The sequence below is a fragment of the Grus americana genome, chromosome 19 (genome assembly GCF_028858705.1).
Source record: "Grus americana isolate bGruAme1 chromosome 19, bGruAme1.mat, whole genome shotgun sequence".
Classification (NCBI taxonomy): Eukaryota; Metazoa; Chordata; class Aves; order Gruiformes; family Gruidae; genus Grus; species Grus americana.
The window spans coordinates 9,984,717-10,007,500 of record NC_072870.1 but is presented as its reverse complement, the minus strand read 5'-3'; the positions used below and the strand labels follow the sequence as shown (position 1 = coordinate 10,007,500).

At 40.8% G+C, this 22,784-nt stretch overlaps 1 protein-coding gene across 13 annotated transcripts in view; it reads left to right on the top strand.

Annotated features, from left to right (window-relative positions):
- BCAS3 (BCAS3 microtubule associated cell migration factor) overlaps positions 1-22,784 on the top strand; it is a 366,627-nt gene that overhangs the window by 213,232 nt on the left and 130,611 nt on the right. The window contains exon 24 of one of the 13 annotated variants that reach the window (XM_054847778.1): positions 11,144-11,789. The exons of the other annotated variants lie outside the window; for them this stretch is intronic. Coding sequence (XP_054703753.1) covers positions 11,144-11,172 — 29 coding nt within the window. The 3' untranslated portion in view covers positions 11,173-11,789. Of the gene's footprint in view, positions 1-11,143; positions 11,790-22,784 lie in introns of those variants that run through there. 13 annotated transcript variants of the gene reach the window in all.

Sequence of the window (22,784 nt, the reverse complement as noted above, 5' to 3'; positions counted from 1 at the left end):
GATAGTCTGTATCTGGAGCTTTCTTTTTCTCTAGACTACTATGTCTGCAACAAATGCGAGCAAAAACCTCTACGTATTTAAAATTAACAAGGGCAATGTCACCTGAAATACAGTTAGATAAAATTGTAGCATTTTGCATGCCGCAAAACAATCTCTTAAGGAATGCTAAGTTAGGGAGGTCTGGCTGTTTTTATATAGTTCAAAATTACTTGATCAAAGAATTTTAAGAAATAAAATGCAGAACTAATCTTTATTGAAAATATATTTTTATTTTACTAGGTGACTTACTACTGTATAACACTACTTATTTTCAGTTACGTGTGCTTCTGCTGTAGGTCTCGCTATAATAAAGACATTTTTGGGTTTGCTTTGATGAAACTTCACAAGAGCCGTCTGTAGGGTAGAAATACAATTTCCCCTCTGCTTTAATTGTGCTCTGCCGTGTATTTGGCTCAGTTAACTGAATCAAGGGAACTGCATTCGGGTGATCCGAGTGGATCTTATCAGCAGTGGACTCTGGCTCATATTTTTAACTCTCTGCCCATTTGAGAATTAAAATTTGCTGTGCAGTTTTATTCTCCCTATCGGCACATAAAGCGAGCCAAGCGCGGTTTGGGGGAAAGCAATCGTATGGATATTCCCCCCATTTATGTGCCTCAGAAAAGGTCGTGTCCTTATCAGTGGTTGTAATTGATAACAATGTGGTGGTTTCAGTCCAATCTGTGACCTTGGTACCGCAGCAGGGCCCCTGCGCTGGTCACCGCTTCCCTCGCTCGCTGCTGCTTTGATGTGATCCGGCAGCTGATAGAGATGCACGCAGGTCAGGGAGAGGCAGCTGCCTGGCAGCGCCAGATTAAAATATTTCTGACCCACAAAAGTAACCAAATGCCCATATTTCTTCATTTAGCATAATTAATACCTTGTATTTCCATTGACTTTGATAAACTGAGGTTTTTTTCCCCTTCTTTCTTTATTATTTTATTCCCTGTAGCTTTCGGTAATGATTGCAGGAGATCTGTAGTTAAAATGTTTTACAGACTCTGAAGAATAACATGTTTTGAAAAAGCTAAGATCAAAAGTCTCAATTAGGTCATGGCCTAGCAGGAAGCTTATAACCACATTAAAATAGGAAAGTTATTTCATTTTTAGTATACTGTATTTTCAGTAGCCAGCATAGTAAGCTAAAGGCAAAAAGAAACATATTGGATCTCTCGCCAAGGAAATCCTCTTGCTCTTATGAATTTCTAACTAGGGAAGATACGTACAGTAAGTAAAAGTGTTCAATGTGTTTTAATGTGTGTTCTCCTTGAGAAGAACTGAAATAGCATCTAGAGGAACTGATGAAACCCTTTTTTTTTTTTTTTTTTTTTTGGTTATAAACATTCACTGTGAATTACTATTGTCACCATTTAAAATCACTATATAAACAGTAGTTGTGGAGTGACTTGCCTGGGTCTCTGTGTATTAGCTCAGAGCATCAGCATAAAAGATCTCTGACTAATGGTGAACCTGAGAGTATCCACTCAGGACTCGAATGTCAGCTGATGTCTTTATTTAAAAAATAATAACCGAAAACAACGGCAAAGCAAGCCATCTGGAGGGCTGACGTTTGCTGTGGGCGATGATATTTGGAGCTGCTGCTCTTTCTTCTCCGGGTTTGTCGCAAGGTAGAGAGCGCAGCCCGTTTCCCTGGCCGCTGATACCGTGTGCTGCCGCACGCCGCTTGTAAACAAAGTCACCGGGCAGAGATTAACAGCGCTGATTTGTCGTGATGAATGGAACTCGGTTAGGTTGCTCTTGCAAGGCAAGAAATATATTTTACGCCATAACCAAATTTGATTCCTTTTTACCAATAAATTTTGAATTGCATTTAACAGCCAGATAAATGCAGAGCTTATTTTATTGCAGTTATGATTCTAGATATGTTACATGCATTTCTATTGAACTTTACATTAAGCACAGTAGATCTTCTCTGTCAACAAATAAATTTAACTTGGACCAAGTAGTATTTTCTTGTAGGTATCATGGATCAGTTTTTGCAACATGTTTTTATTTTCCAGTGACAGCAGTCATTAAAATGCAATGCCTGTGAGGCTTATGTATCCTGAAGTACTCCTGAAACGAAGAGGTCTTGAACCGTTACCCTTGGCAGAGCCCTTGTGTTACTATACAGAAATCATCTTTGCTATAAGTATTGCAGGGAAAAAAATTAAAAATAGTGTAGTTTTCCTGGTATGCACAGAATGAGAGAGATGTGCAATAAGATGGACAAGGGGCCAGAAACGTTCACAGATTTAATCCCCAAAGTATTGGGGTTCAACACTCCCTTTTGAAACATCAGAAGTATTTTATACATATACATTTAACTCATCATATAACTGAAGTATTAGCATTTAGAAAGAAAAGGGAAAAGGAAAATTAATACAGTGTTTGTTGTTTTTACTGTGAATATGTCATCTTTTTGGACTAGCTGATACTTGCTCACCTGACTGGATTTCCTTAATTCAGGAGTTCTCAGCCTTTTTCACATCTCGGATCCCTCCGCCTTGCCGAGGTCTCTTATCCCGGTAAGCCTGTGGGTATGGTGGCACCTGTCCCTGCCTCTGCTGGGGTGCAGACCCCCTGCTCGAGGAACTACCAGTGGTATCGGCGTAGCTCCGTGGGTCACAGGAGGAAGCCGTGATTGCGCATCTTATGTATGCGGTGCTTGGTAGGCGGGATACTGTACTACGGTTAGGATAACCTTGTGATTAAACAAGGATGTTAATTACCTGTGCTAGCTTTGCTTCTTTTGCTATCAGAATTTAGCGTATTTTACTCTCTTTGTGTATTTTGCTTTTGAAACAATAACTTTGTTGTTTCAAAATTAGTTATAAAAATACTAGCAGTCAGGAAAGGTGGCGGTGTTAGATTCTAGGTGCTGCGCAGGCCGGCGTTAGAGCTATAAAGCAGATTTACAGTTGGGATGAGTTGGATTCAGCAGTGCCAAAGCTGGTCTTACTCGACTGCACCTGCAGAATTGGCATCTCCTCCACCTTCGTGAAAACGAAAGTAATCCAAACTCTCCATGTTACATAAAATGCAAACGTGACTCCACATTTCTTGTACGGCGTATTGACCGGGTCTGAATTTACTGTGAAATGTTTGATAAATAGAGGGGATTGTGGAAGACTTGAGTCTGGTAGAAACAAGTGTGTGCTGACGTGTGTAAGCTAGGACTATAAGTACAAGCAAGTTGCTTCTCAAAATCAGAGGAAAACCTGTTGGAATCTAAACTTTGTCTGAAACTGGTGCCTCTTTGATGCTCTGAATGTCCCTCATCCCTGTCTTAGTAACTACAAATATGACGTGATTGCATATGTTTTGGGAAGCGTTGGGTATTTGGGGTTTGCCGGTATTTGTCATTACTGATTGCTAATTCCAAAAGTGGCAAAAAATAGAACCAGGGAAAGAAATATAAATGTCGGGGATTCCTTATCTTTACCTGTGTTTGCAGCAGTGCTCTGTTAAAAATAGCAGCAGCAGCGTGTATGATATTTATTTAGCAATCCAACTAGGCTGCTGTGAGGCTCAGTACTACGTGTTCCCATTTTCCCCCTCCTGCGTGACTGTGTTTTTGCACATGCTGGGTACAGTCATTCTCAACATGTGCATCAAATCCAGGAAGTATCCGAGCTACTGTGCATGTGCGGATGAGCTACCGCTCGTCGTGCGGGCTCTGTCAGCACACTGCTCCTGGCCCGCAAAGGAGGCGGCAGCAGAAGACAATTTTTGCACAACTTGCTTTATAGACCAAAGCAAGAAGCAGCCCGTGGTCTGGTTGAAATGTTGGGGACCGCTGTCACCCCTGCTGTGGCAGGACTGTCCGTGTGCTGACCCAGGAGAGGCGGCTGCTGCCGCCAGCACAAATCCTTCAGCCCAAAAAGCTTGCTCCGTCAGGGGAGAGGGGCTCTCGGGAGCCTGCTGTCAGACACGCTGTCCTGAGGGGCTGCGAAGAGCCCTACAGCTGTACATTTAGCGGGTTTTGGTTTTTTTTTTTTCTACAGCAACATAAATATATATGCTGCATTGAAAGAGAAAAAAATTAGGCTCAGATCTTGCGGACGCTTTAATAAGCGTCTAACTTGAAGTGCAAGTAGTTTTAAGTCTGTGAAGCTACTCTTATGCTTAATAATAAACATCTGTGTAGTTTTTTGTACCCTAAGGTTTCAGACAAGCCAATGTCTGCAGAGCTCACGGCTCAGCATAGATGATTTAAAGCTCAGGTCAGTATTTATGCACAGAATGCTTGGAGAGGCAAAAATAGAAAACATCCAAGGAAACTGTGTTTCGGGGATGACATTAACAGTTGTAATTCTGAGTAGGATATGTGTCTGTAACTTGCATGTTATATAGAAATGTTTTAAAAAAATTAGTTCAGATATGGCAAATCCAGTATTTAAGTGTGTCTTGTGCTAATTCTTTTTAAAAGAAGCCTACATTCCAGCATGTCTTCATTCAGTAATTTAATTGGGATGTAGGTCTTTGAGGTAGTGGCTGATTAGAAAACATGACCTGCTTGAGAGATCAAGAAGGTAAATTGATAAATGTTGTAGCAAAGGTTAGTAATGTGTGAGAGAGTAGAAGCTGCTCTGGGCTTTGAATCACTGATCAAGGTCAGCTGCAGTTCATTAAAATCTTTAGAGATTTAGATTTGTTGTAAATATACCCGCATACCATAGTTTATCTTGTAAATCCTACGTATTGGTTGTTCAGTAATATTGCATATTATTGCAGCAGTTTTATGGTAGTAAATTTACACCAAGGTATAAAGCCAAAGTCCTGTAAAATATTTGAATTGGAAAACCAGGCTGGAAGGACGGACCCGGGTGATGAGGCTCGCTCTAGCACAGCCAGCACCCCGGCCCCGCACGTCCTGCATCCCTCCGTCCTACGCCTCAGCGCTGCCCCCGTAGTTCATGCTGCTTTGATGATGAGAAATCTTTTAAGGTATCCCTGGTTTTGTGCTGATGCTGTCCCTTAACTTACACGGTTTTTCCTTCCCTGGAGTGTTTGTGGAGAGTGGTCATACACCCGTCCTGGCTCACAGCTGAAATGGGAAAAAGCCCTGCTGCTTTCACTCCCTTATCGGAGCCAGGGCTTCTGTTCCCCTTGTCAGACTGCTTTGTATCTCTTTCAAGTTTTCAGCTTGAACATGGGTATCAGTACGCATGTTTGCGATGACATCTCACTGCTGTGCTGAGCAACATAATATTTCTGTTGTCTGTGTTACGTGCTGGAGCACGGCCATGCCAGACAGCTAAGCTAGCCCGTTACTATCCTGCAACCGAAAGACCTCGGGCTTTTACCCCAGCCCTTCTAACTGACAGGCACTCAGCCTTCTGCATTCCTGACCTTGCACTTTCTGCTAATACATCTTTTGCCTTTGGTTGTAGTCTTCAGGAACTTCCCTCTCTTCTGAATCCTCGTTATTGGCATCGTTGTCCAGGTTTGTTCCTTCCCTTTCCTGAAAGGCTCTGAAAGCACAACATATGAAGGACACAGAAAGGGCTTGTTCTTAGTCATGTTCCCAGAAATGCTGTTCCACCAGCATGGTCAGTCAGTCCTCTCCCGTTCATCCCGATTTTGCTAGTGTGTGTTTGGATGCTGTCACCCATGTGGTGTCACTCTCCCTCCCTGTCTCTGCCTACGTCACCAGTGCCAGGTCCTGATTTCATTCCAGCTACTCATTTATCTTTTGAAGAACTCGCATCTGCTGCTTTCAGCTTTCTGATACGCGTTTCCACCAACACTGCCGCTCCTCTTTTTGTGATGCGGTGTTGGTTGTGATGAACTGATGGTTGTGATGGTCTGATGAACTTCCAGCAATCTGTGGTGTCGCCAGTTCCTGGAGAGCAGCTGAGGCACACCTCACCCGCACCTCTGCCTTGATTGAACCATCAGCACGGGAAAAGCTCCGGGGGCAGAATCCACTTGCTTGTTGCTGCAGCGTTTGGGCAATTCATTGCCCGTTTCCCAAGCCGCAGTTACTTCTCAGTTGTGGCACTTGTCCCGAGGCAATCAGACCCATTTTGCAGGGCAGCACAGGCTGTCAGGGAGGCTGTCTCTGTCACGTCCCGTAGTGCGATGCCATTCAAACATCAGCTTTCTGCTTGTCCCACAGGCTCATTTCATGAAACCAAATGTAAGGCGGTTTTATGTGCACCAGCTAACGTGTGCTTTCAGTGGTTATATTGTCGAGTAAAATGCATTTGCAGGTGTTCCGATAAAAGCAGAGAAATGTTCTTGAAAACTTGACCAAATACCTTTCCTTTAGGTTATTCCTGACTCAAATCTGTTGCCATGAGGTTAAAGTGATGTTAAATCTACTAAAAAAGTGCCTAACAGAAATACTTTTAAAGTACTTTTCTTGAAGCATAATTGTGAATCACTTTGAGCTTAATGGTTTTAAAAAAATCTAGAACAAAAGAGTTTTTTCCCTACAACAGCTGTGCAGTTTTATTAAAAATTTAAAGAAATCTTATGTGTCTAATCCTTTGAGCGGATGTGTAATTACTTGGCTTGGGCTCTTACACATGGATAACCTAGCTGTACTGTGAGACAAGATTCTTATGTTTAATTTAAAGAATCATGGGTGTGCTTTGGAGATTATCAACACCAAGCCTCGTAAAGGAACACAAAACCAGAACAACTATTATACGTTATCATTTGTTATACAGATGTTACAAACCATCTGACTGGCAGATAGTGTAGTCTGCAATAGTATTCACAAATGATGGCAGGGGGTGTAGAATAAAAAAGTGGATATCTGCCTTTTTGAAGATGTTTTCACATCCCAAACTTTAGAATTTTTCCCCTGGATTCAGGTTTTTGCATTTAAAATGCGTTCCCTTTAGGTGAACCTGTTGCATTATCACTTTTTATCTGCAATGAAAACCTTTTTCAGCTTCCTCGTGGCCATTTGATACGAAGCCCTATTCAGCAACGTTCTAGAGCTTGAACAAGCTGTTCTCCGATCTGTGCTGTAAATGCACAGTTGCATTACAAGGAGTTTTGTATCTGTCCTGATGTTACTGCACAGGTTAGATGCTTTAAAAATGAATGTATTTTAAAGGTCCAAGAATATGATCATAAAACAGTTAAAAACCTGTTCATTTTGCTTTAGGTCATTTTTATCAGAATATGTATTATTCATTATTTAAAATTTTGAAGAACTAATCCACATCTGAAATGAATTATAATCTCTTTCAATCAAGTTTGAGATATCAGTCAAAATCACCCCTAAGGTGAGCAGGTACAACTCCATTGCAGTCCGGTCTGCTTACAATCAAGCTGATTTTAGCCAAGGGACATTTTTTCTTATTCTCTTTTTTCTTTTTTCCCCTTCCCCCCCGCCCCTTAGTAATCTTCTTCATATTAGTTGCATTTTTTTATATTACATTTGGTTGTAGTCACTTTGGTAGGACAAACACATATCATACAATTTTCTTCCATAGAAATCATGTGTGCACATTATTTTCAAAATCTGTATTACAAAGTCTTTTATCCTTTTATTAGTTTAGTACTTAAGCCCTAGACATAAGAAAGAAGCCTATCAGTGAAAATCAATTGAAATGCAGTTAGATACAGATCTGATGTACTGTGCAAGGAGGCTTAGACACAGCACAATAAAATCAATTAAGGCCTTTCCAGCCCCGTACAGTTTTACCCATCCAATCACTTTTCACACATTCCCTCCATTAGTTTTGCAAGAGGTTTTTTTAAATATGAATTATGATGAATGAGAGCCTTGTTATGAATATATAGGTGGGTCATTACCCTATGAAAACCAGACTGTACTGGCGCTTAGTGATTAAGGCTTTCTGCTGCTACTGTCAATAAAGTTCAAATTCATCCGCCTCAATCTATGATAGGGAAGCTGTAGCCATTGTTGTCTAATTCACTTAACAATGTTATAATTGTGATTTGTTTTTGTTCATCACAATAATTTACATAAACCCTTTTGTATTTGTTAATAATTTGGATTAGTCATCAAGCTTAAGGAATGTAATAGATCAAATAAACAAAAGGGAAATAATAATATAAAAAAAAAAACCACCAGGCCTAGGCAGACAGATGTGAAGAGCAGATTAAATACTAGTTGCGTACAATGCCAAAAAATGAAATATTTTGGATTGGGAAGTTAAATAATTACAAAGTGCAAGTTAGATTGTGGGACAGAGGTGTAACACCTTACTCCTAAAACTCTTTTTCCTTTATGGGAGTGGATGGCTTAGTTGAATTTGAATTTAAACCTTAAATATTAGCTGAGCCAGGGACAAGTGGACAGACAGCTCTGGTATTTGAATGTTTATGCAAATGAAGATGCAATAAAACAAGGCTCCTTGAAAAATCTGCCCCAGTAAATTAGCGGAAAATGCACCGCCATAAACAGCTGTTGCATTTTAATCAAGCATCTGTAGAGTATATTTTGCTTTGTGTTACAAACAAAACAAAAAACACCCAGATTGTGGCAACCTCATTTTATATTCAGAAATTAACCCATTCTGCACTGCTAAAAAAGAGTAATTCCCAGGTCACAGCTTTAATTTGCCAAGGGGTAGAAGTATGTGTAACTCATTGACTTTCAGGTTGCCTTGTTTAATTTAGAAAGCAATGTTTCTGAATGGAAGAATAATTAGCAAATTTTACTTCTCTGTGATTCTCAGGAGGTTTTTGCCGCTGCAGTCTCAGAGTTTGAAACACATTTTAGAATGAAATTGATCCAAATAGGTTTAAAGAGCGTTTCTTCTGTACTCCTAGCTTTGCTCAAATTCGAATTAATCTTGCAAAATAGTTCAGCTGTCAGGTCTTGTTAGAAAACATCCTTTATATTCATGTGATACGAAATCATACATCTTGGTTTTCAAAGAGTTAATAAACACCCGGAGCTGTGCTGATCTTGTAGCTTTAGTGAGCCTTAATCTGTAAGCTTGATTACCTCCTAACCCTCAGTCGCCTGCCTCCCTCCTAACGCAGCGGGAGTTTTACGGCAGCATTAGTGGCATTTTGCCCAGCTTTGGCTTTAGGGAAATCATTCAGTGAGAAAGAAAAGCAGAAGGACTGGATCTGTCTACTGCTGCGAGGTCATTAACACAGCAGCATGGCCGGGCAGCGCTGGAGGAGCTGGGCGGTGGAGTCCCCTCCGCTGCTGAACAGGTTACCTTCCACCGGCCGCTCGACGGGGTTTAGGCACGCTGCTACGGAAGCAAGGGTGCCTTCCCCAAAATGACTTACGGTGCTTGCTCCAGAAGAGCATTGTTTTCTTTAAATCATATGCACGGCGTATGGGCACCTGCGTATGTGTCTAGGTCCTTCTAAGAGCAATATTACTACAGATTTATGTGCACCGGGCTCTTTGTGCACACGGAGGCAGACAGGAATATTTAGTGGAGTTTGCTCTCACTCCAGGAAAAACTCACAAATGGGAATAACTCTTACCCGTCGTACAAGCTGGATGTTCTGTATTTACAATGCTAGCCAACATGAATAGCCGCCTGCTGCCTACCTTACTCGTAAGGAGTAATTCTCGCTCCGCAGGTGGTGGAGTGGAGTCGTTTTAACTTTTCGGTTACAGTGGTGCAGTTCAGTAGGTTTGGTCAAGGGCTCCGCTGATGCTCAGGGAGGGTGATGGGAGCTTGGCCAGTTTAATTCACGTAGGTCCCATTACAGTTTAAAGTAGTGGTGGTTATTCTGGCTGGCTCTCGTCATGTTTTCGTGCTAACATTCGCAAAACCAATTTGCTTCTGTCCCCCGTACGATCGTTTTCTGCTGCTGGAAACCAGCCTTGGCACTTTGTACTACTAACATTTTGTGTTTCAGAAGAAATAGCACAGTTAGGCATTGTGCTAAGGCTTAACCAGGAGTTTGTTGCCGAGTTGTTTGGCAGGAGAAGACCCTCTTCGTAGCGTGATGTTGTAGGTATGGCACATCCAGCTGTGAATGACCATCGTTACAGCGGGAGTGACCCTTGGCCAGGGCAGTGAAGAGGCAGAGGTCGGGGCTGGACCCCCGAGCACAGGTCCCGCGAGAGACAGCGGTCTGTGTGGTGCAAATGGGAGGTTTTCAAAAGTGACTCAAATTGTACCTGGTTGCTAAAATGAGAGATCTAAAACCTGTCAGGGCTTTCGCATTTTTAGCAACTAATTCTGCGAACAAGCATAGGCCATCCTGACTAAAATTTATTGCATTTACTTTTAGCCAAAGTATTTGATAAAGGGATGAGTAACTGAGACCACTGCTCTAAAATAAACCAAAAAACCCCTTGGACCTTCAGCTGCAGGTTTTCTGCCAACATAGTGGCTTACCAAAAAGACAAATTACATAAACTCCAACTTCCATTTTTGAAGTGAAGCTGTTCAGGTTGGTTATCTGTTGTCTGAGGGTCTGGGTCTGGTAGTGGGACTTTGCTGTTAGGGATCTTCGGTGAGCATGAAGGCAGCAGTGGCCACCTTGGTGGCAAAAGAAAGCATGGTCAGTTCTCCTCGTTCATCTGTAATTTGGCCATGTCGTTGGTGTGGACGTGTCCCACCGTGCTTTGCTCTGCAGTGCAAATTCAGACTTAAACCCCTCAGGTACTCTCTGATACTGTTTGATTCAGGGGGGACTTCACCACTAGTTGGAGAAGGACACCCCTCATCATCCTCACCTCCCTGATGACAGCACATCTTGCCTGTGGGCTTTGGCTAGCTTGTTTGCGGTGTTTATTTAATAAAGTTCAGCTTTTGCTGCTGTTTTGAAACAGTAGGCATGTGTTTATCCTCATTTCAGCATGCTGTCAGCAAGTCTTTCCTTAAAAATTCTCTTTATTGTAATGTTCTCTCCGCTATTGTCGACTGTAGCACGTCTCTTGTTAAGCAATGTGGTTAAGTGCAGTGTCCAAAAGGAGCTAAGAGTACAATCCTGCAAATATATTAATACATATTTCTCCTTGAGATGTTGTCTTTGTCTAATAATACTTTACAGAAAGTGTGGATGTTACACAGCACTCCCCACCACTGAACCCACCCCTGTATTGTGCTGCTCCTGCTCGTTTGGATGAGACTAATCAAATCTGTGTTATTATTCTTGAACTTGAAGGAATTTTTCTCCTCTCACCTTGCAGTGCAGGAGCAGCAAAGCACCCGTGTCTGAGGAGATGACGAGGATGGAGAACTTCCTACTTGGCGTAGAAACAAATGCCCTCATTATCTTGACAGCTTTCTCAACGTGGCAAGGTGGATGATGCCACCTCCTTTAGATCCTTGGAAAATAACAGGGCATGTTTAAATTAAGTATCGAAGCTGATGATTCTTGCTTTCTCTTCCACTTTTAACCTCTCTGCTGGATTTAAAGATATACTGCTATTCCAGGTCGGCATAGAGACTGCAACTCAAACGGGAGGGTCGTACTGCTGTTCCCAGCTGAAATTGTCTTTACAGGTTAATATGGATACGTGCAGGTACACACTAACCTGTCACAGCACACCACATCCTTCGCGCCATGTCTTTGTACAAATAGTAGGTGGGCTCAGTGTTTCTGTACATATTTCCTTAACAACCCACCAAGAAGCACAGAAGTGATATTTTTAGTGTCCCGGGTGTACCAATTACCACCCATATAATATAAGGCCTATGGGAAATAGAAAAAAAAAAAAATATGTTCTTTACCGGCTTTCCAAGGAATAGAAATACAACACACTGAGTAGGGAGAGGGGTTGCTTTAAAGCTTTAACTTGCAGCTACACTGATAGCTAGGAATAAATACAGAATGTTTGCATAGAAATTGCATTTGAGTTGAAAATCTTTTGCTTTTGATATCAGCCTGTAGTTTTGCACTATTATAAAAAGCTTGCCAGCGTTTAATATCCTCTGTCTTTTCGGTGACCATGCCATGACCTTTCAAAATAAAAGTTGGAGATCGGAAGTAACTGGCTGAGAATTAGTGGTTGGTATATTCCAGTTTACATAGAAATGTCCTCAGTTAAAATATGGTTCATTCATCGGTCAAACCGTCCTTACTTCCTTTAATTGAATTAAGATGGGCAAATGAGAGATGTGTGCAAGACAGAAAAAAATTCTTTTGCAAATCACTGTTATCCTTTTGATAGTGTAAAACGAATCAATTAGAAGCATGTCAAAGCATCTTTTACACATGCACAACTTTGAAGCAGAGAATATTTTATAAAAGTGGAAATTTAAATTGGAAATAGGAGAATATAAATTAGATTTTACAATTACACGTAATCTAATTTTTCTTTTTGAGAAAGATAGATGACTATTATTTGATCATATTTTATAGGCTGTTACATCTACCATAATCATTTTTATAACTTGTTCATTTAAAAAAGATGCTCGTGTACCTTTTGTCTCAGTGAATTGTAGCAGCAGCAGCAACAACAACAACAGACTTCAGCAGTTCACCACTAAAATGAAGGATTCTGCATGTCAGTTGAGAGAACCAGCTAAGCACCGGGGCCAGAATATAGCTGATAAAACAGGACTTTCCAAAGTACTTACATTTTGATATTATTCCTTTCTGCATTTCCTGATCAGTCGCTGTCAGGAATCCCCTATTTCCTATGGTGCGCTGGGGGGCTGTGCTGTTTGTGGAGTTGCCTCCACTGCAGCATTTCATAGCGTCTCTTAACAAGCTGGTTTAGATGATTAGATGGACAGAATAGACTGTTTCAACTCAGAAATGTCTAAAGCCGTCTAAAATTTTGAGTTGGTGGTTTCCTCTTTGTTTTTCTCTGCGTTTTTGTTTGAGCCGATGACAGAGAAGAACCAGGGATTGGCAACGTGAGAGGTCTGTCCCCAAGCCTTGGGTCCACGCTGTCCTGATGTCCTCGGAGCTCCTGCCGAAAGGAGTCCTGTGAACGTTTATACTCCGCATCATTTTTAATTGGAAATAATTCACATAAATTAATAAAAAATATATGCGCGGTTGCAATATCTTTAGTAAAGGCACATCAAACATGGAAACCTATGTTATGGGGTGTTTGAATTTATGTAGAATATTATGATATTTTGAAAACTTTAACTGTTGCTTTATAATTCCGATCTGGATTAAAATTAGAAACAAATTATTTAATTAAAAACCAAACCAAAACATACTTAAAAAAAAAAAAAAGAGATGGGTGAGAGTTAGGTTTTGCCCTTTTGTCTCCTTTTTATGCAAAGCATTTCTATAGGGTTTTTGTAAAAGTTTCCTTTGGTTAGCTTCTGTGGGCTGTGTGGAGAGCAAGAGTTTTCACAATGCCCCGTAGACAGGGACGTTCAAAACCTGTATTTTCATTGCGAGCCACGTGCTTTTTTACTTGGAAGGTTTCAGAAAGTGTACCATTTTGCTTGATCTGTGGTGCAGCATATTTTCATGCTTTTTACGTAGCTGGAGGAGTACAGCGGAAGGTGGAAATTCTAGCTGTTGTCTAATGCTAAACCCCATCCAAGGCTGCCTTATTTTTGGCCGGCTTCCTCATTGGAAGCTTTTTGTTTGTCCCGCAAAGATACATGTAGAGGAAAAGAGGAAAACCAGCAAAAATGACATGACTGTTGCGAGAAGCTCGAAGCACATTAACAACAGATTCGGAGTTATTTATTGATGGTTTTGCCCACTGGCAGTGTAAAATGCGTGTCGGTTGTCATCACCAGTAACAATTTCAGCACGCTGTGTTCCTTTTTTATTTACACCAGTGGCAACATGCTTATAAACACCATCACTGGGGGTAGGTCAGGAGGTCAGCGCTCGGGGTTAAGAATGGAAAGGGTCATCGGCTATTAACCTAAGTTTAGCAGCAAATAGCGCAGCCCTGGACGTACCGGGGTCTCGGCGCCTACCGAACTTAGTAAAACTTCTGTAACTCAAGTAATTTGGCTGTAAGATGTTTTCTAGGGGTTTAATTTGGGGTTTTCTGGGGGTAATTAAGTCTCTTAGATTTAATATCTACGCCTATCTGTTCTTATGGGCTTTCCTGATCTTTGCACCAAAGTAAAACTATTCATTTAGGGCTTAATTCCCTTCTGCTTGGAAGCAGTGGGAGTTTTCCATTGGCTTCAGCAGGAGCAGAGTCAGACTAATCCGACACGTCACGAAATAAAAAAGGTCAGCAGCGGCAGCGATTGAAACCTGAACTCGGAACTGAGGAGGTAGAGGAGGCTTTTTATAAAAGAAAAAAAGGTGAAGTTTTTTTCTTTCACGTGCGAAAGCTTTTCCGCTTTTGTCAGGTTTTTCAGGAATGTGCAAACCCAGACTATCACCAAGAACCTGCAATCGGGGTTTGCAGAAGTGGCGAGTAATTTGGGGGTGCAGCCCGGCACCTTGAAGGTACCTGCTTTTGAGAACATGCAGCCCTCTAAAAACAGTTCCCCCGAAGGTGTTTCCAAATGAGCAGTGAGAGAAAACCCGGGAGCGTTGCTCGCTGCCCAAAATATTTTGGTTGATGTGTTTGCAAAGGAAGGCTTGTTGGTCTTTTATTTATTCAGAGCGTACATGTTGCAACTGCAAGGCTTCCAGGGAAAAGAATATTCCCAGAGGATCTTTCACCTCCTTGACTTTTATAGAAGCTTTTGCTTTGAATGCTCTAAAGGCAAAGTAATTTTTTATTATATACTTTGTATACTGTGTTTTCTGGAACCTTTAAAGGGTTTAAAAATTCATAACAAAAAAAGGAGTACAAGACTTCACCTATCCGTTTCAACTCGTTACCGCACAGTAATGAAATCCATCAGCGCTGTTAAAAGAGACAAAACCGTTCCCATTAATGTTCCCTGTATTTACAAGTTACACTGTGTTTTGAATCGTGTACGGTCCTGAACATCTCTTCACCGCTGCGCTCTCTGAAAGTTAATGTACCTGTTTGAAATTCCCTCGGTTCCCGTCTTTTTCGTGCGTTTGACACAACGGTGTTTCCCCGAGAGCTCTTTTTGTCTCCTCTGCCAGGCAATCTCTGCTGCAGCGTCCAAATACGCTGTTTAGAACCCTTTAAAGAAAGCTGAAAATTTACAGTTGCAGTTAAACGCAGTAGCTTAGTGTTCCCAAAGATACCTAGTGGATTTGAATACGCAGATCTAATGAATTTTAATGGGAATAAGCTTTGAATTATGTAAAATATAGTAAGATGTTCATCTTGAACCAAACTAAAATAATCTTTTAAAGTAACATTTTAGTACACAATTTATCTAACATAGATAATTTATAGAAGTTTCTTTCAACCCTAAGTCTGTTCTGGTAAGCAGTACTTCTGTCAAAAAGCTTTTCTTTTTCATACAGAACCAGGGGTTTTCTGAATTATACTCAAGGAGGTTATCTAAAGCTGCCTTTAAATTCCCACAGCCCTGTAGTTTGGATGTTCAGAACTTGATTTGTAAATAAAACTTGTGGTCTGCCTCTCTAATGGATCTTTTCCTCATCCATGAAAACGTACGTAGTGTGATAGTCTTAAAAGAAGAATTTAATTCATAGGCTGATACGTGCTAGATAGCACTTATTGAAAGCACAAGGCCGCATTATTTATAGATACTATATTTGCATAATACATGAAAGTAGCAAAATCTTTTTTTTTTCCCCCTTTTTTATTCTGAGGGGAGTGCTCAAAGTCAGGCTTTTCACCACAAAGTGACTTAGTGACCCGCGCTTGAGGAGGCGGCTCCGGTCGGAGAGTGCGGCAGGGTGAAGAGTGCAGGGCAGCCTGAGGTTTGGTGCGTAGGGAAACTGCTCACTCGTTACTCGCGCTATTTTATGAAAATGTTTTCTAAGGCTAGCATCGGTGTTTTCAATCTACGTAACCTATTGGGGGAATTACAAAACCTCTGCGTTGGGTTGTGTAACAGGACTGGATTTCTGGATTGTTGCAATATGTGCACACCAATGGTGTTACTATTAATTTTCTGAATCAAATCCTGTGTGAGGAGCCAGATGGTTTGGGAGCATCTTGTCATCCCAACCATTGCAAACACATCTAGCCATAAAAAAAAAAAGAAGATTGAACTGTGATTTCACAGATTTTTTCATTAGTTAATCTGGGATAGAGAGGCTTCAAAGATCCCATCGGTTAATTCTCTCAGCACTTGTGGAAATTTCTGGCACATTGTGCTAAAGCTGGTTTGAAATCCAAGCTGAGAATCACTGCCTTAAAGAAGCTGATCTCCTCTATGTGCTGATATTAAAAAAAGAAAAGAGTAAATAAAACTCCTCTTGTGTGGAATTGGACTGAAGCTGATGTTGTAGAAAACACTTTGAATATCTTCAATATTGTCCAAAGTAATCAGTGAAGCTGTCGTGATCTGTAATCTGTTTCATTCCAAATGCTTCTAGGAAGTGTTTGCTACAGTCAAATTTTTCTAGATATAGAACAGATGAATGAAAGGATTTTTTTTTTTCCCCTTTTGGCTAGCTGTAATGCCACTTTCACCTTTGCAAACAGACCTACTAAATAATAATCAGTTGCAATCTGTGAATTTCCCTCCTCTTATCAATTATTAAGTATCATAAACCTTCTGTTTGGATAATCTTGGCACCACTTTAAGCGTTAACAGTAAATTTATTTTTAATTAAATCTGTGCATTGAGAATAAAATGAGGCTCTTCTGCATACTAAACAGAACACATATGCCACCTCTACTTATTATCAAAAAATCTGATAATGCTTATGAAACCTGTAAAGGCTAGAGTTCATTGTCTGTGTCCCATTTAACTTCAGCAGTATTAGTTAATGAGGTAACAGCCGTTTTTTTAGAAGTGTTTGTTAAGAGCATTGCCCTTTTTTAACAGAGCTCAAAGCATTCTTGTTCCAGCATAGCTACAGGTGACCGGGAAAGGCAGGGGAATTTAGTATGCTGGATGTGTTTCCAGAGCAGGGCTTTGGGCTACAGAGAAAGCAGTTTTCCTTGTCAGATGCATTGATCTGAAAGTTTAAAGTTGTTATCGTTGTAGGTTGTGATTTATTTATTTATTATTATTTAGCTGCAACTTATTTCAAGGGCTTTAGTGAAGATTCATCAGCTCGTCGTTCCACAGGAGGTAAAACCAGGTCTATGCAGATAATTCAGGAATGTTTTGACAGTTCAGGAAACTTTCTGGTACCTCGTGTGAGATGTGGCCGAGTGAAGATGCCTTTTCACGTGTGTTTTTGTTAACCTTTTTGCTAATAAGAGCGGTATCTGAAATCGCCGAGCGCTTCTGCTGGGGACAGGAAGCTTCCCGCCAGTGCTATGAATCTCATCATTTATTTTTTCTAACCGCTACTTGCAGCTCGGGGCTGTGTGACATTAGCCCAAAGGGAAACACCGGTCCGGCGGCTTGCACTGGGCAGCCATTGTCTTATCTGTCACAGCAAGAACGCGTGAAGCTGTTTGCATAGCGTGCTAACTCTGTCAGGGTCAGTTCCAGTCTGTGGCCGCTAAAAATGAAAAACATGCCCCAACCGGGACAAGAGCAGGGTCAACAGCTGGCAAAGGATATGGCAATCATTTATATAAATATGCTTTCTCAAGCCCGCAAAAACAAAAAACCCGAACCCAACAGCTGGGAAGGGTTGGAAGTAGCCCCAAGGCTGGTTAGTTCCCTTCCAGATGGGGAGGTTAGACCGGGGCTAGCCAGGCTGCTCCACATAGACTTCCGATTCGCATTAGAAATAAAAAGAGTGGAGGAAAGGAAAAAGGAAGAAAAGCTACAAGCATGACTGCTCTGTTTTTCACCTAACTTAATCAAATAAGTGAAGAGTTTCCGAGACGGAAGGCTTGCATTTATTGGTATTCACGCTTGGTTTTCTGTGTTTATCACGGTGTCTGATACACTCCTTAACTCTTTAGAAGGGAAGCATATATATTATATAGAACAGTTTATATGTAATGTCATGGTCATTTGTAGACAGATTGAAGAATCATGTGAAGATTTATGCTCCGTTCATGTCTTCTGAGTATTTGTGTAGTCAGATCCAAAGGAAGAAGAGACAAAGAAGTTTGCTGGCCGTGCCTCTGAGCCCAAATTGGCAGATACAGTTTATTCCTGTAATTTGCTTTTACCTGTAACCGTGCTCTTAGCACGTCATGTCAAAGGAGGATCTTATCAACTGAATCTCACGATGCAGAAAACTTTTGGTGAAAAAGTCTTAAATGTGAGTGGTTTGCCTTTCGGAATTCACAAACGTGGGTTCAGGTTTTATGGTACAGAAGAGACCGTTGCAGTGATACATGATGCAGCGATTTCAAAGTCATCACACGAGTGCAGAGATCATAGCATAGCTGCGCGTTACATCAGTCGAACAAATACGGACCTGTCTGCTCTGTACCTTTCATTCAGACGCAAATACAGGAATGTTTTTCAGGATTGATTTACTAATGGTATCTTTTGCTGTTGAGACAAATCTCATATAAAAGAGAATTTATACTGAAGCAGAATGGGTTAGATTTCTCGTTACAGTGTTCAGTAGTGCGTCTGTCGTTCAGCAAGAACTCTAACCTGTAAATTGCTGAGGACATTGCTCATAATGCATGCGTTTTGCGTAACTCTACCAAGTGCTCTTCTGTACTGTTAATTGTACGATATCCCTTTAATTAGTGCTAGGTAACAGATAAGGAAATCCTAGATCACGGAGGCCTGTTTCCAAAGTTGTCCATGAAGGTGGAAGTTGACTGGGAATTCAGAGGCTGAAAAGATCACAGTTGTTTCTTTTTCACATAAGAAATTAATTTCACAGAAGAAATGAAGAAACTGAATTTTCAGTTATTTATCATCTTCCAAATAGTCATTAGTTCTTTCTTTTATTCAGAAGAACACGCATCTTCTTCCTTTTAGTATTTGTAATGTGAAACACGATACTTTCTGTCATAGACCGAGCTCCTTCTATGGCCAAAAGTCGGTACGTTGGAAATGCTCCACCACTTCTGCGATGGGGAACACTGAATCTCAACTTTGAGCTGAAGCAACAGGGCAAGCAGAGGCTTAGGCAGCCATGAACCATTATAATTTCTTTCCTTCAACATCATTGCTAGCAACGCAGTGGCGTCAGGCAAGTCTTTTCACAGTTGCTGATGGTGTTTTCTGATCGTTCATTTTACATTGTGGCTCCTTCGTTTCCTGCCACCCTGACCAGCGGTCAGTTCTTTGACAATCACAAAGTCATTACTCGAGTATCCAAGCTGAAAACTGGGACTTCACTACTTCTTCATCCATGGGGAGAGGAATTCTGTCCTTCCTGCTGTACATGCAGATGCATAAGAACCTACATGTGTGGCTAAAGCTCTATCTTCCGTTTGCAGTTCATCATACGTGTACCCACACCTGTCAGTATTTGGATAAGAAAGTTATAGTATGGTCTTACAAATTCATCTTTTGGGTTCTGTAAGTAACTATTGACAGAGAGGCTAAAAGAGTTCCTGGGCAGCTTGTTAGCATCACAGCTCCTCTAAATAGGAAATGACAACTATGTTGTGGGGACAGAATATTGTTCAACTTCTGAACATTCAGTCAGACTACCTGCAGTTGGGAAAGAGAAGTAATGTTCGTGTTAGCTGTGTGTATATTCATGTATGTGATATTAATCTCCTGCGTTTGATCTTATCTCTCTTCCTCTTGGCAAAGACGAGTAAAACAAGGTAATTTAACACTACCTGAACACATCCTTCCACCTTACTGTTAGGCCCTGAAGTCATAACCTCCTGACCTCGGAGGTTACGGGTCCAGTGCTTTTTATCCTCCCTGATTTCTCAGTATCTGCCCGCTTCCTCCCGACGCCGGAGCCTTGTTATATAAGGAAATTGGAAACACCGACCGGCCTGTCCAGGACCAGCAATCTCTGCCAGAGATAAGCGCTGGCCCCTGCTCTGGTGCAAGAGGAGTGCTGATTTTAAATAGAAATGTGCACCGAGGGTATTTGAGAAAGCCGACGGGGGGTACGTTTACTGAAGAAATGAATTTACATTTTTACTCCGATAGTCATTTGACTTTCTTTAATGAAAACTATACCTTGAGACTTTTATAGCTTAAAAAAATACATATAAAAATCAGAATACCATAAAGATTAAGAGGAGGAATTATAAGAGGAAAAACTAATAGTATTAATAAACTGCTTAATTTCTTTTGTAGTTGCCAGCTTCAGGCTTCTGAATGTTTCCTCTTAATTCTCATCTTTCAGAAGTGTGCTTTTGAAGACCAGATATCACAGGTTAACATTGGAGATGGATGTTTGAGCTAAGCTCTACCTGCAAGGCAGTGAGCTCCATGGAGAAATTCAGCATTGGAGGGAGAAAGAGAACACAGTAGTGTCAAAGCCAAGCAGTGTCATTTCTTCTAAAGATTGTTGCTAGACTGCTGGCTTGACAGAGTTCATGTTCTCAAGTGCCTACTTGTTTAGTTTCTGTGAAACAAAACTTAGGAAAAGAAGAGAACTGAATGGGATCTAGGTAGTCTAAATAGGACAAGAAGTTTAAAGCAATAGATGATGGTGGTGTATCAAGTTAAAGACCAACACGTGCATTGCATTGAAACACAAAAGTAGTCATTAAGACATCTGCATTAAAGGATATCTGTATTTACAAAATAATAGTTCAGATATACTGCTGTAATTTTTGTTGTCTATAAATCCTAGTATGTGTAAGCATAACACTGTTTGAGTATGGCGGTGTCACTACTGGTAACCCTCACAAGTAACAGTGGTTGGAAGAAATATGGTCAAACCAAGCATTGTAAATGTCTGTCTTTACAGAGTTTGACGGAAGCAGAAAGCAAGGTGAGAGAAAAAGTATTTCAAGTACTATTACATGAAGTAACTGGTAGGAAACATCCGAGACTGGTAACATCCATGGGATGTGCTTGAATAATTTCAAGTCCAGAATCCAGGTCAAATAAACTTCTCTTTCAGGGCACACAATCTACCTTACAAAACCTAAAAAAGCATGTTTGGTTTTCACTGTGACAAGTCTGGTGCTTAGAGGAATAAGTAGGCAAATGTTACTTGAGGCCAGTTTTCTGTCCAAGGGAAATGCGTAGCTGGGCTGAGAATGCAAGCTTCCCGTGGCAGTAAGCTGCAGGCTTCTCGACGAAGAAAAGCCACCATCTGTAACAACAGGGCTTCATGTGAATTTCTGGACTCCATCGGTTTCTTTTGAAGCCTATTTCAGTATAGCTTTAGCTTCATTGGTGACAAATAAACACATTCCTATCCCTGTGGACTAAGATGGGGTGGGTCGGAATAGGTCCCTAAATGTCTTGGTGATGGTAGAGACACAAGAATGTCTCAGCTGTAGAAGTGGAGGAAGGGTTGTGCATTAAACAAGAGGTCGTAAAATAATATTAGGTAGCAAGAGCTTTCCTTAGAAACTTTAGTAATTAAATGGTAAACATATTGTCTGTTAATTAATATCTCTGGTTCTTGGAGTACCATTCTGAAGTGCATAAGATGGATTAAGGGAGGTAAATTTTAACTTATGTACTGGCAGTTCAAAACATATTGTTGACTTAATCTCATTGAACTGCTCAACTGATCCATATTACTGAGCAGAACTTGAACAGGAAAGAGTAAAGAAGAAGAAAAGACCGAAAAACAAACTATCCAGTAGCAGACATGCTGAAAGCTTCACGTAATGAGCAAAGAAGAAGAATTCATAAAATGAAAAAGTAATTCCTTTCCAGAAGATTAACCAAATGGAAATGTTGAACACACGGGACTGGTTAATTAATAGTCAGGTCCATCATTTCACTGTCGGATTTTCCATTTAAGAAGGAGTCTCTCCTCTTAAAACAGAGATAGGTAAAATGATTGAAGTTGCACTACTGTGGTTCAATTCTTTTAAGTCACTTTCAGATTTATGTAATACTAAAGTGACCCTCTTGTCTCAGTGTTTTTCAGTTACTTTAGGATAAATTTCCTCTTCCTCCTGTTATGTTGATTGGTAGAGCTCTTGTTAAATCTGATCATAGTCATATAGAAACTCCTGTTTCTATAAATACAGCGTCTGAAGAATTAGTGCCTTGCCATGTCTATGTACATACAGTTGGCCTCAATTTTTATTATTTGGTGTTAACTTACTTGATCCTTACAAAGTCCCCTATAAATGTAGCTTCACTCATGAATTATTCTTTAGTGCTTTTCCATATGAAATTTATACGAAGAATGTTTTTCCTTAGTAGTCATCGTTGGTTTTGAAGCGGCAAAACCAGTGCAAATAGTAGCTTAAATGTAGCTTAAAGCCATTTCCTTCCTTTTCCTAGGAACATAGCTTTAAATGCACGTCTGCACCAGAGGATGCTGACAAAGCGGGGCTCTCCGTGGCGGCCGTGCTGCCGTCGGCGGCCCAGCACGGCTGCACTAATGGACCTCTGTGCTGGCCCACCGGTGGCTGCAGCGCGTCTCAGAGCAGGGCCGAGGACTAGGAGTGCATTTAAAAGCAGTGTGAGTTTCGTTTGCAAAGTTTAAATCTTTAGCTGGGTTACCAACCCTGCAAAACACAAAAAAATCTCTTAAGGTAGAAGGGTTTGGTTTGGCCAGTGATGAGGAGAGCCAGTTGAAAAATGTTAACCACATTGTGAACTTATCCAAGACATGTAGAGTTTGGATTCAGGAGTCGTTTTAACTTAAACTTTTGCTTTATAGAGAAAGCAGCAGAGCTAGACCAAAAGGAAGGATTCATAGTACAAAACAGAAAAGAATTTAAAAGAAAAAGCTGCCCCCCTCAAATTGAATATTTCTTTACTCCTGTTTTTTTCTCTAGTGCGAAGCAAGACGACATTTAACTTTGGTATCAAACTTCAGTGGCTTAATGGCATGCT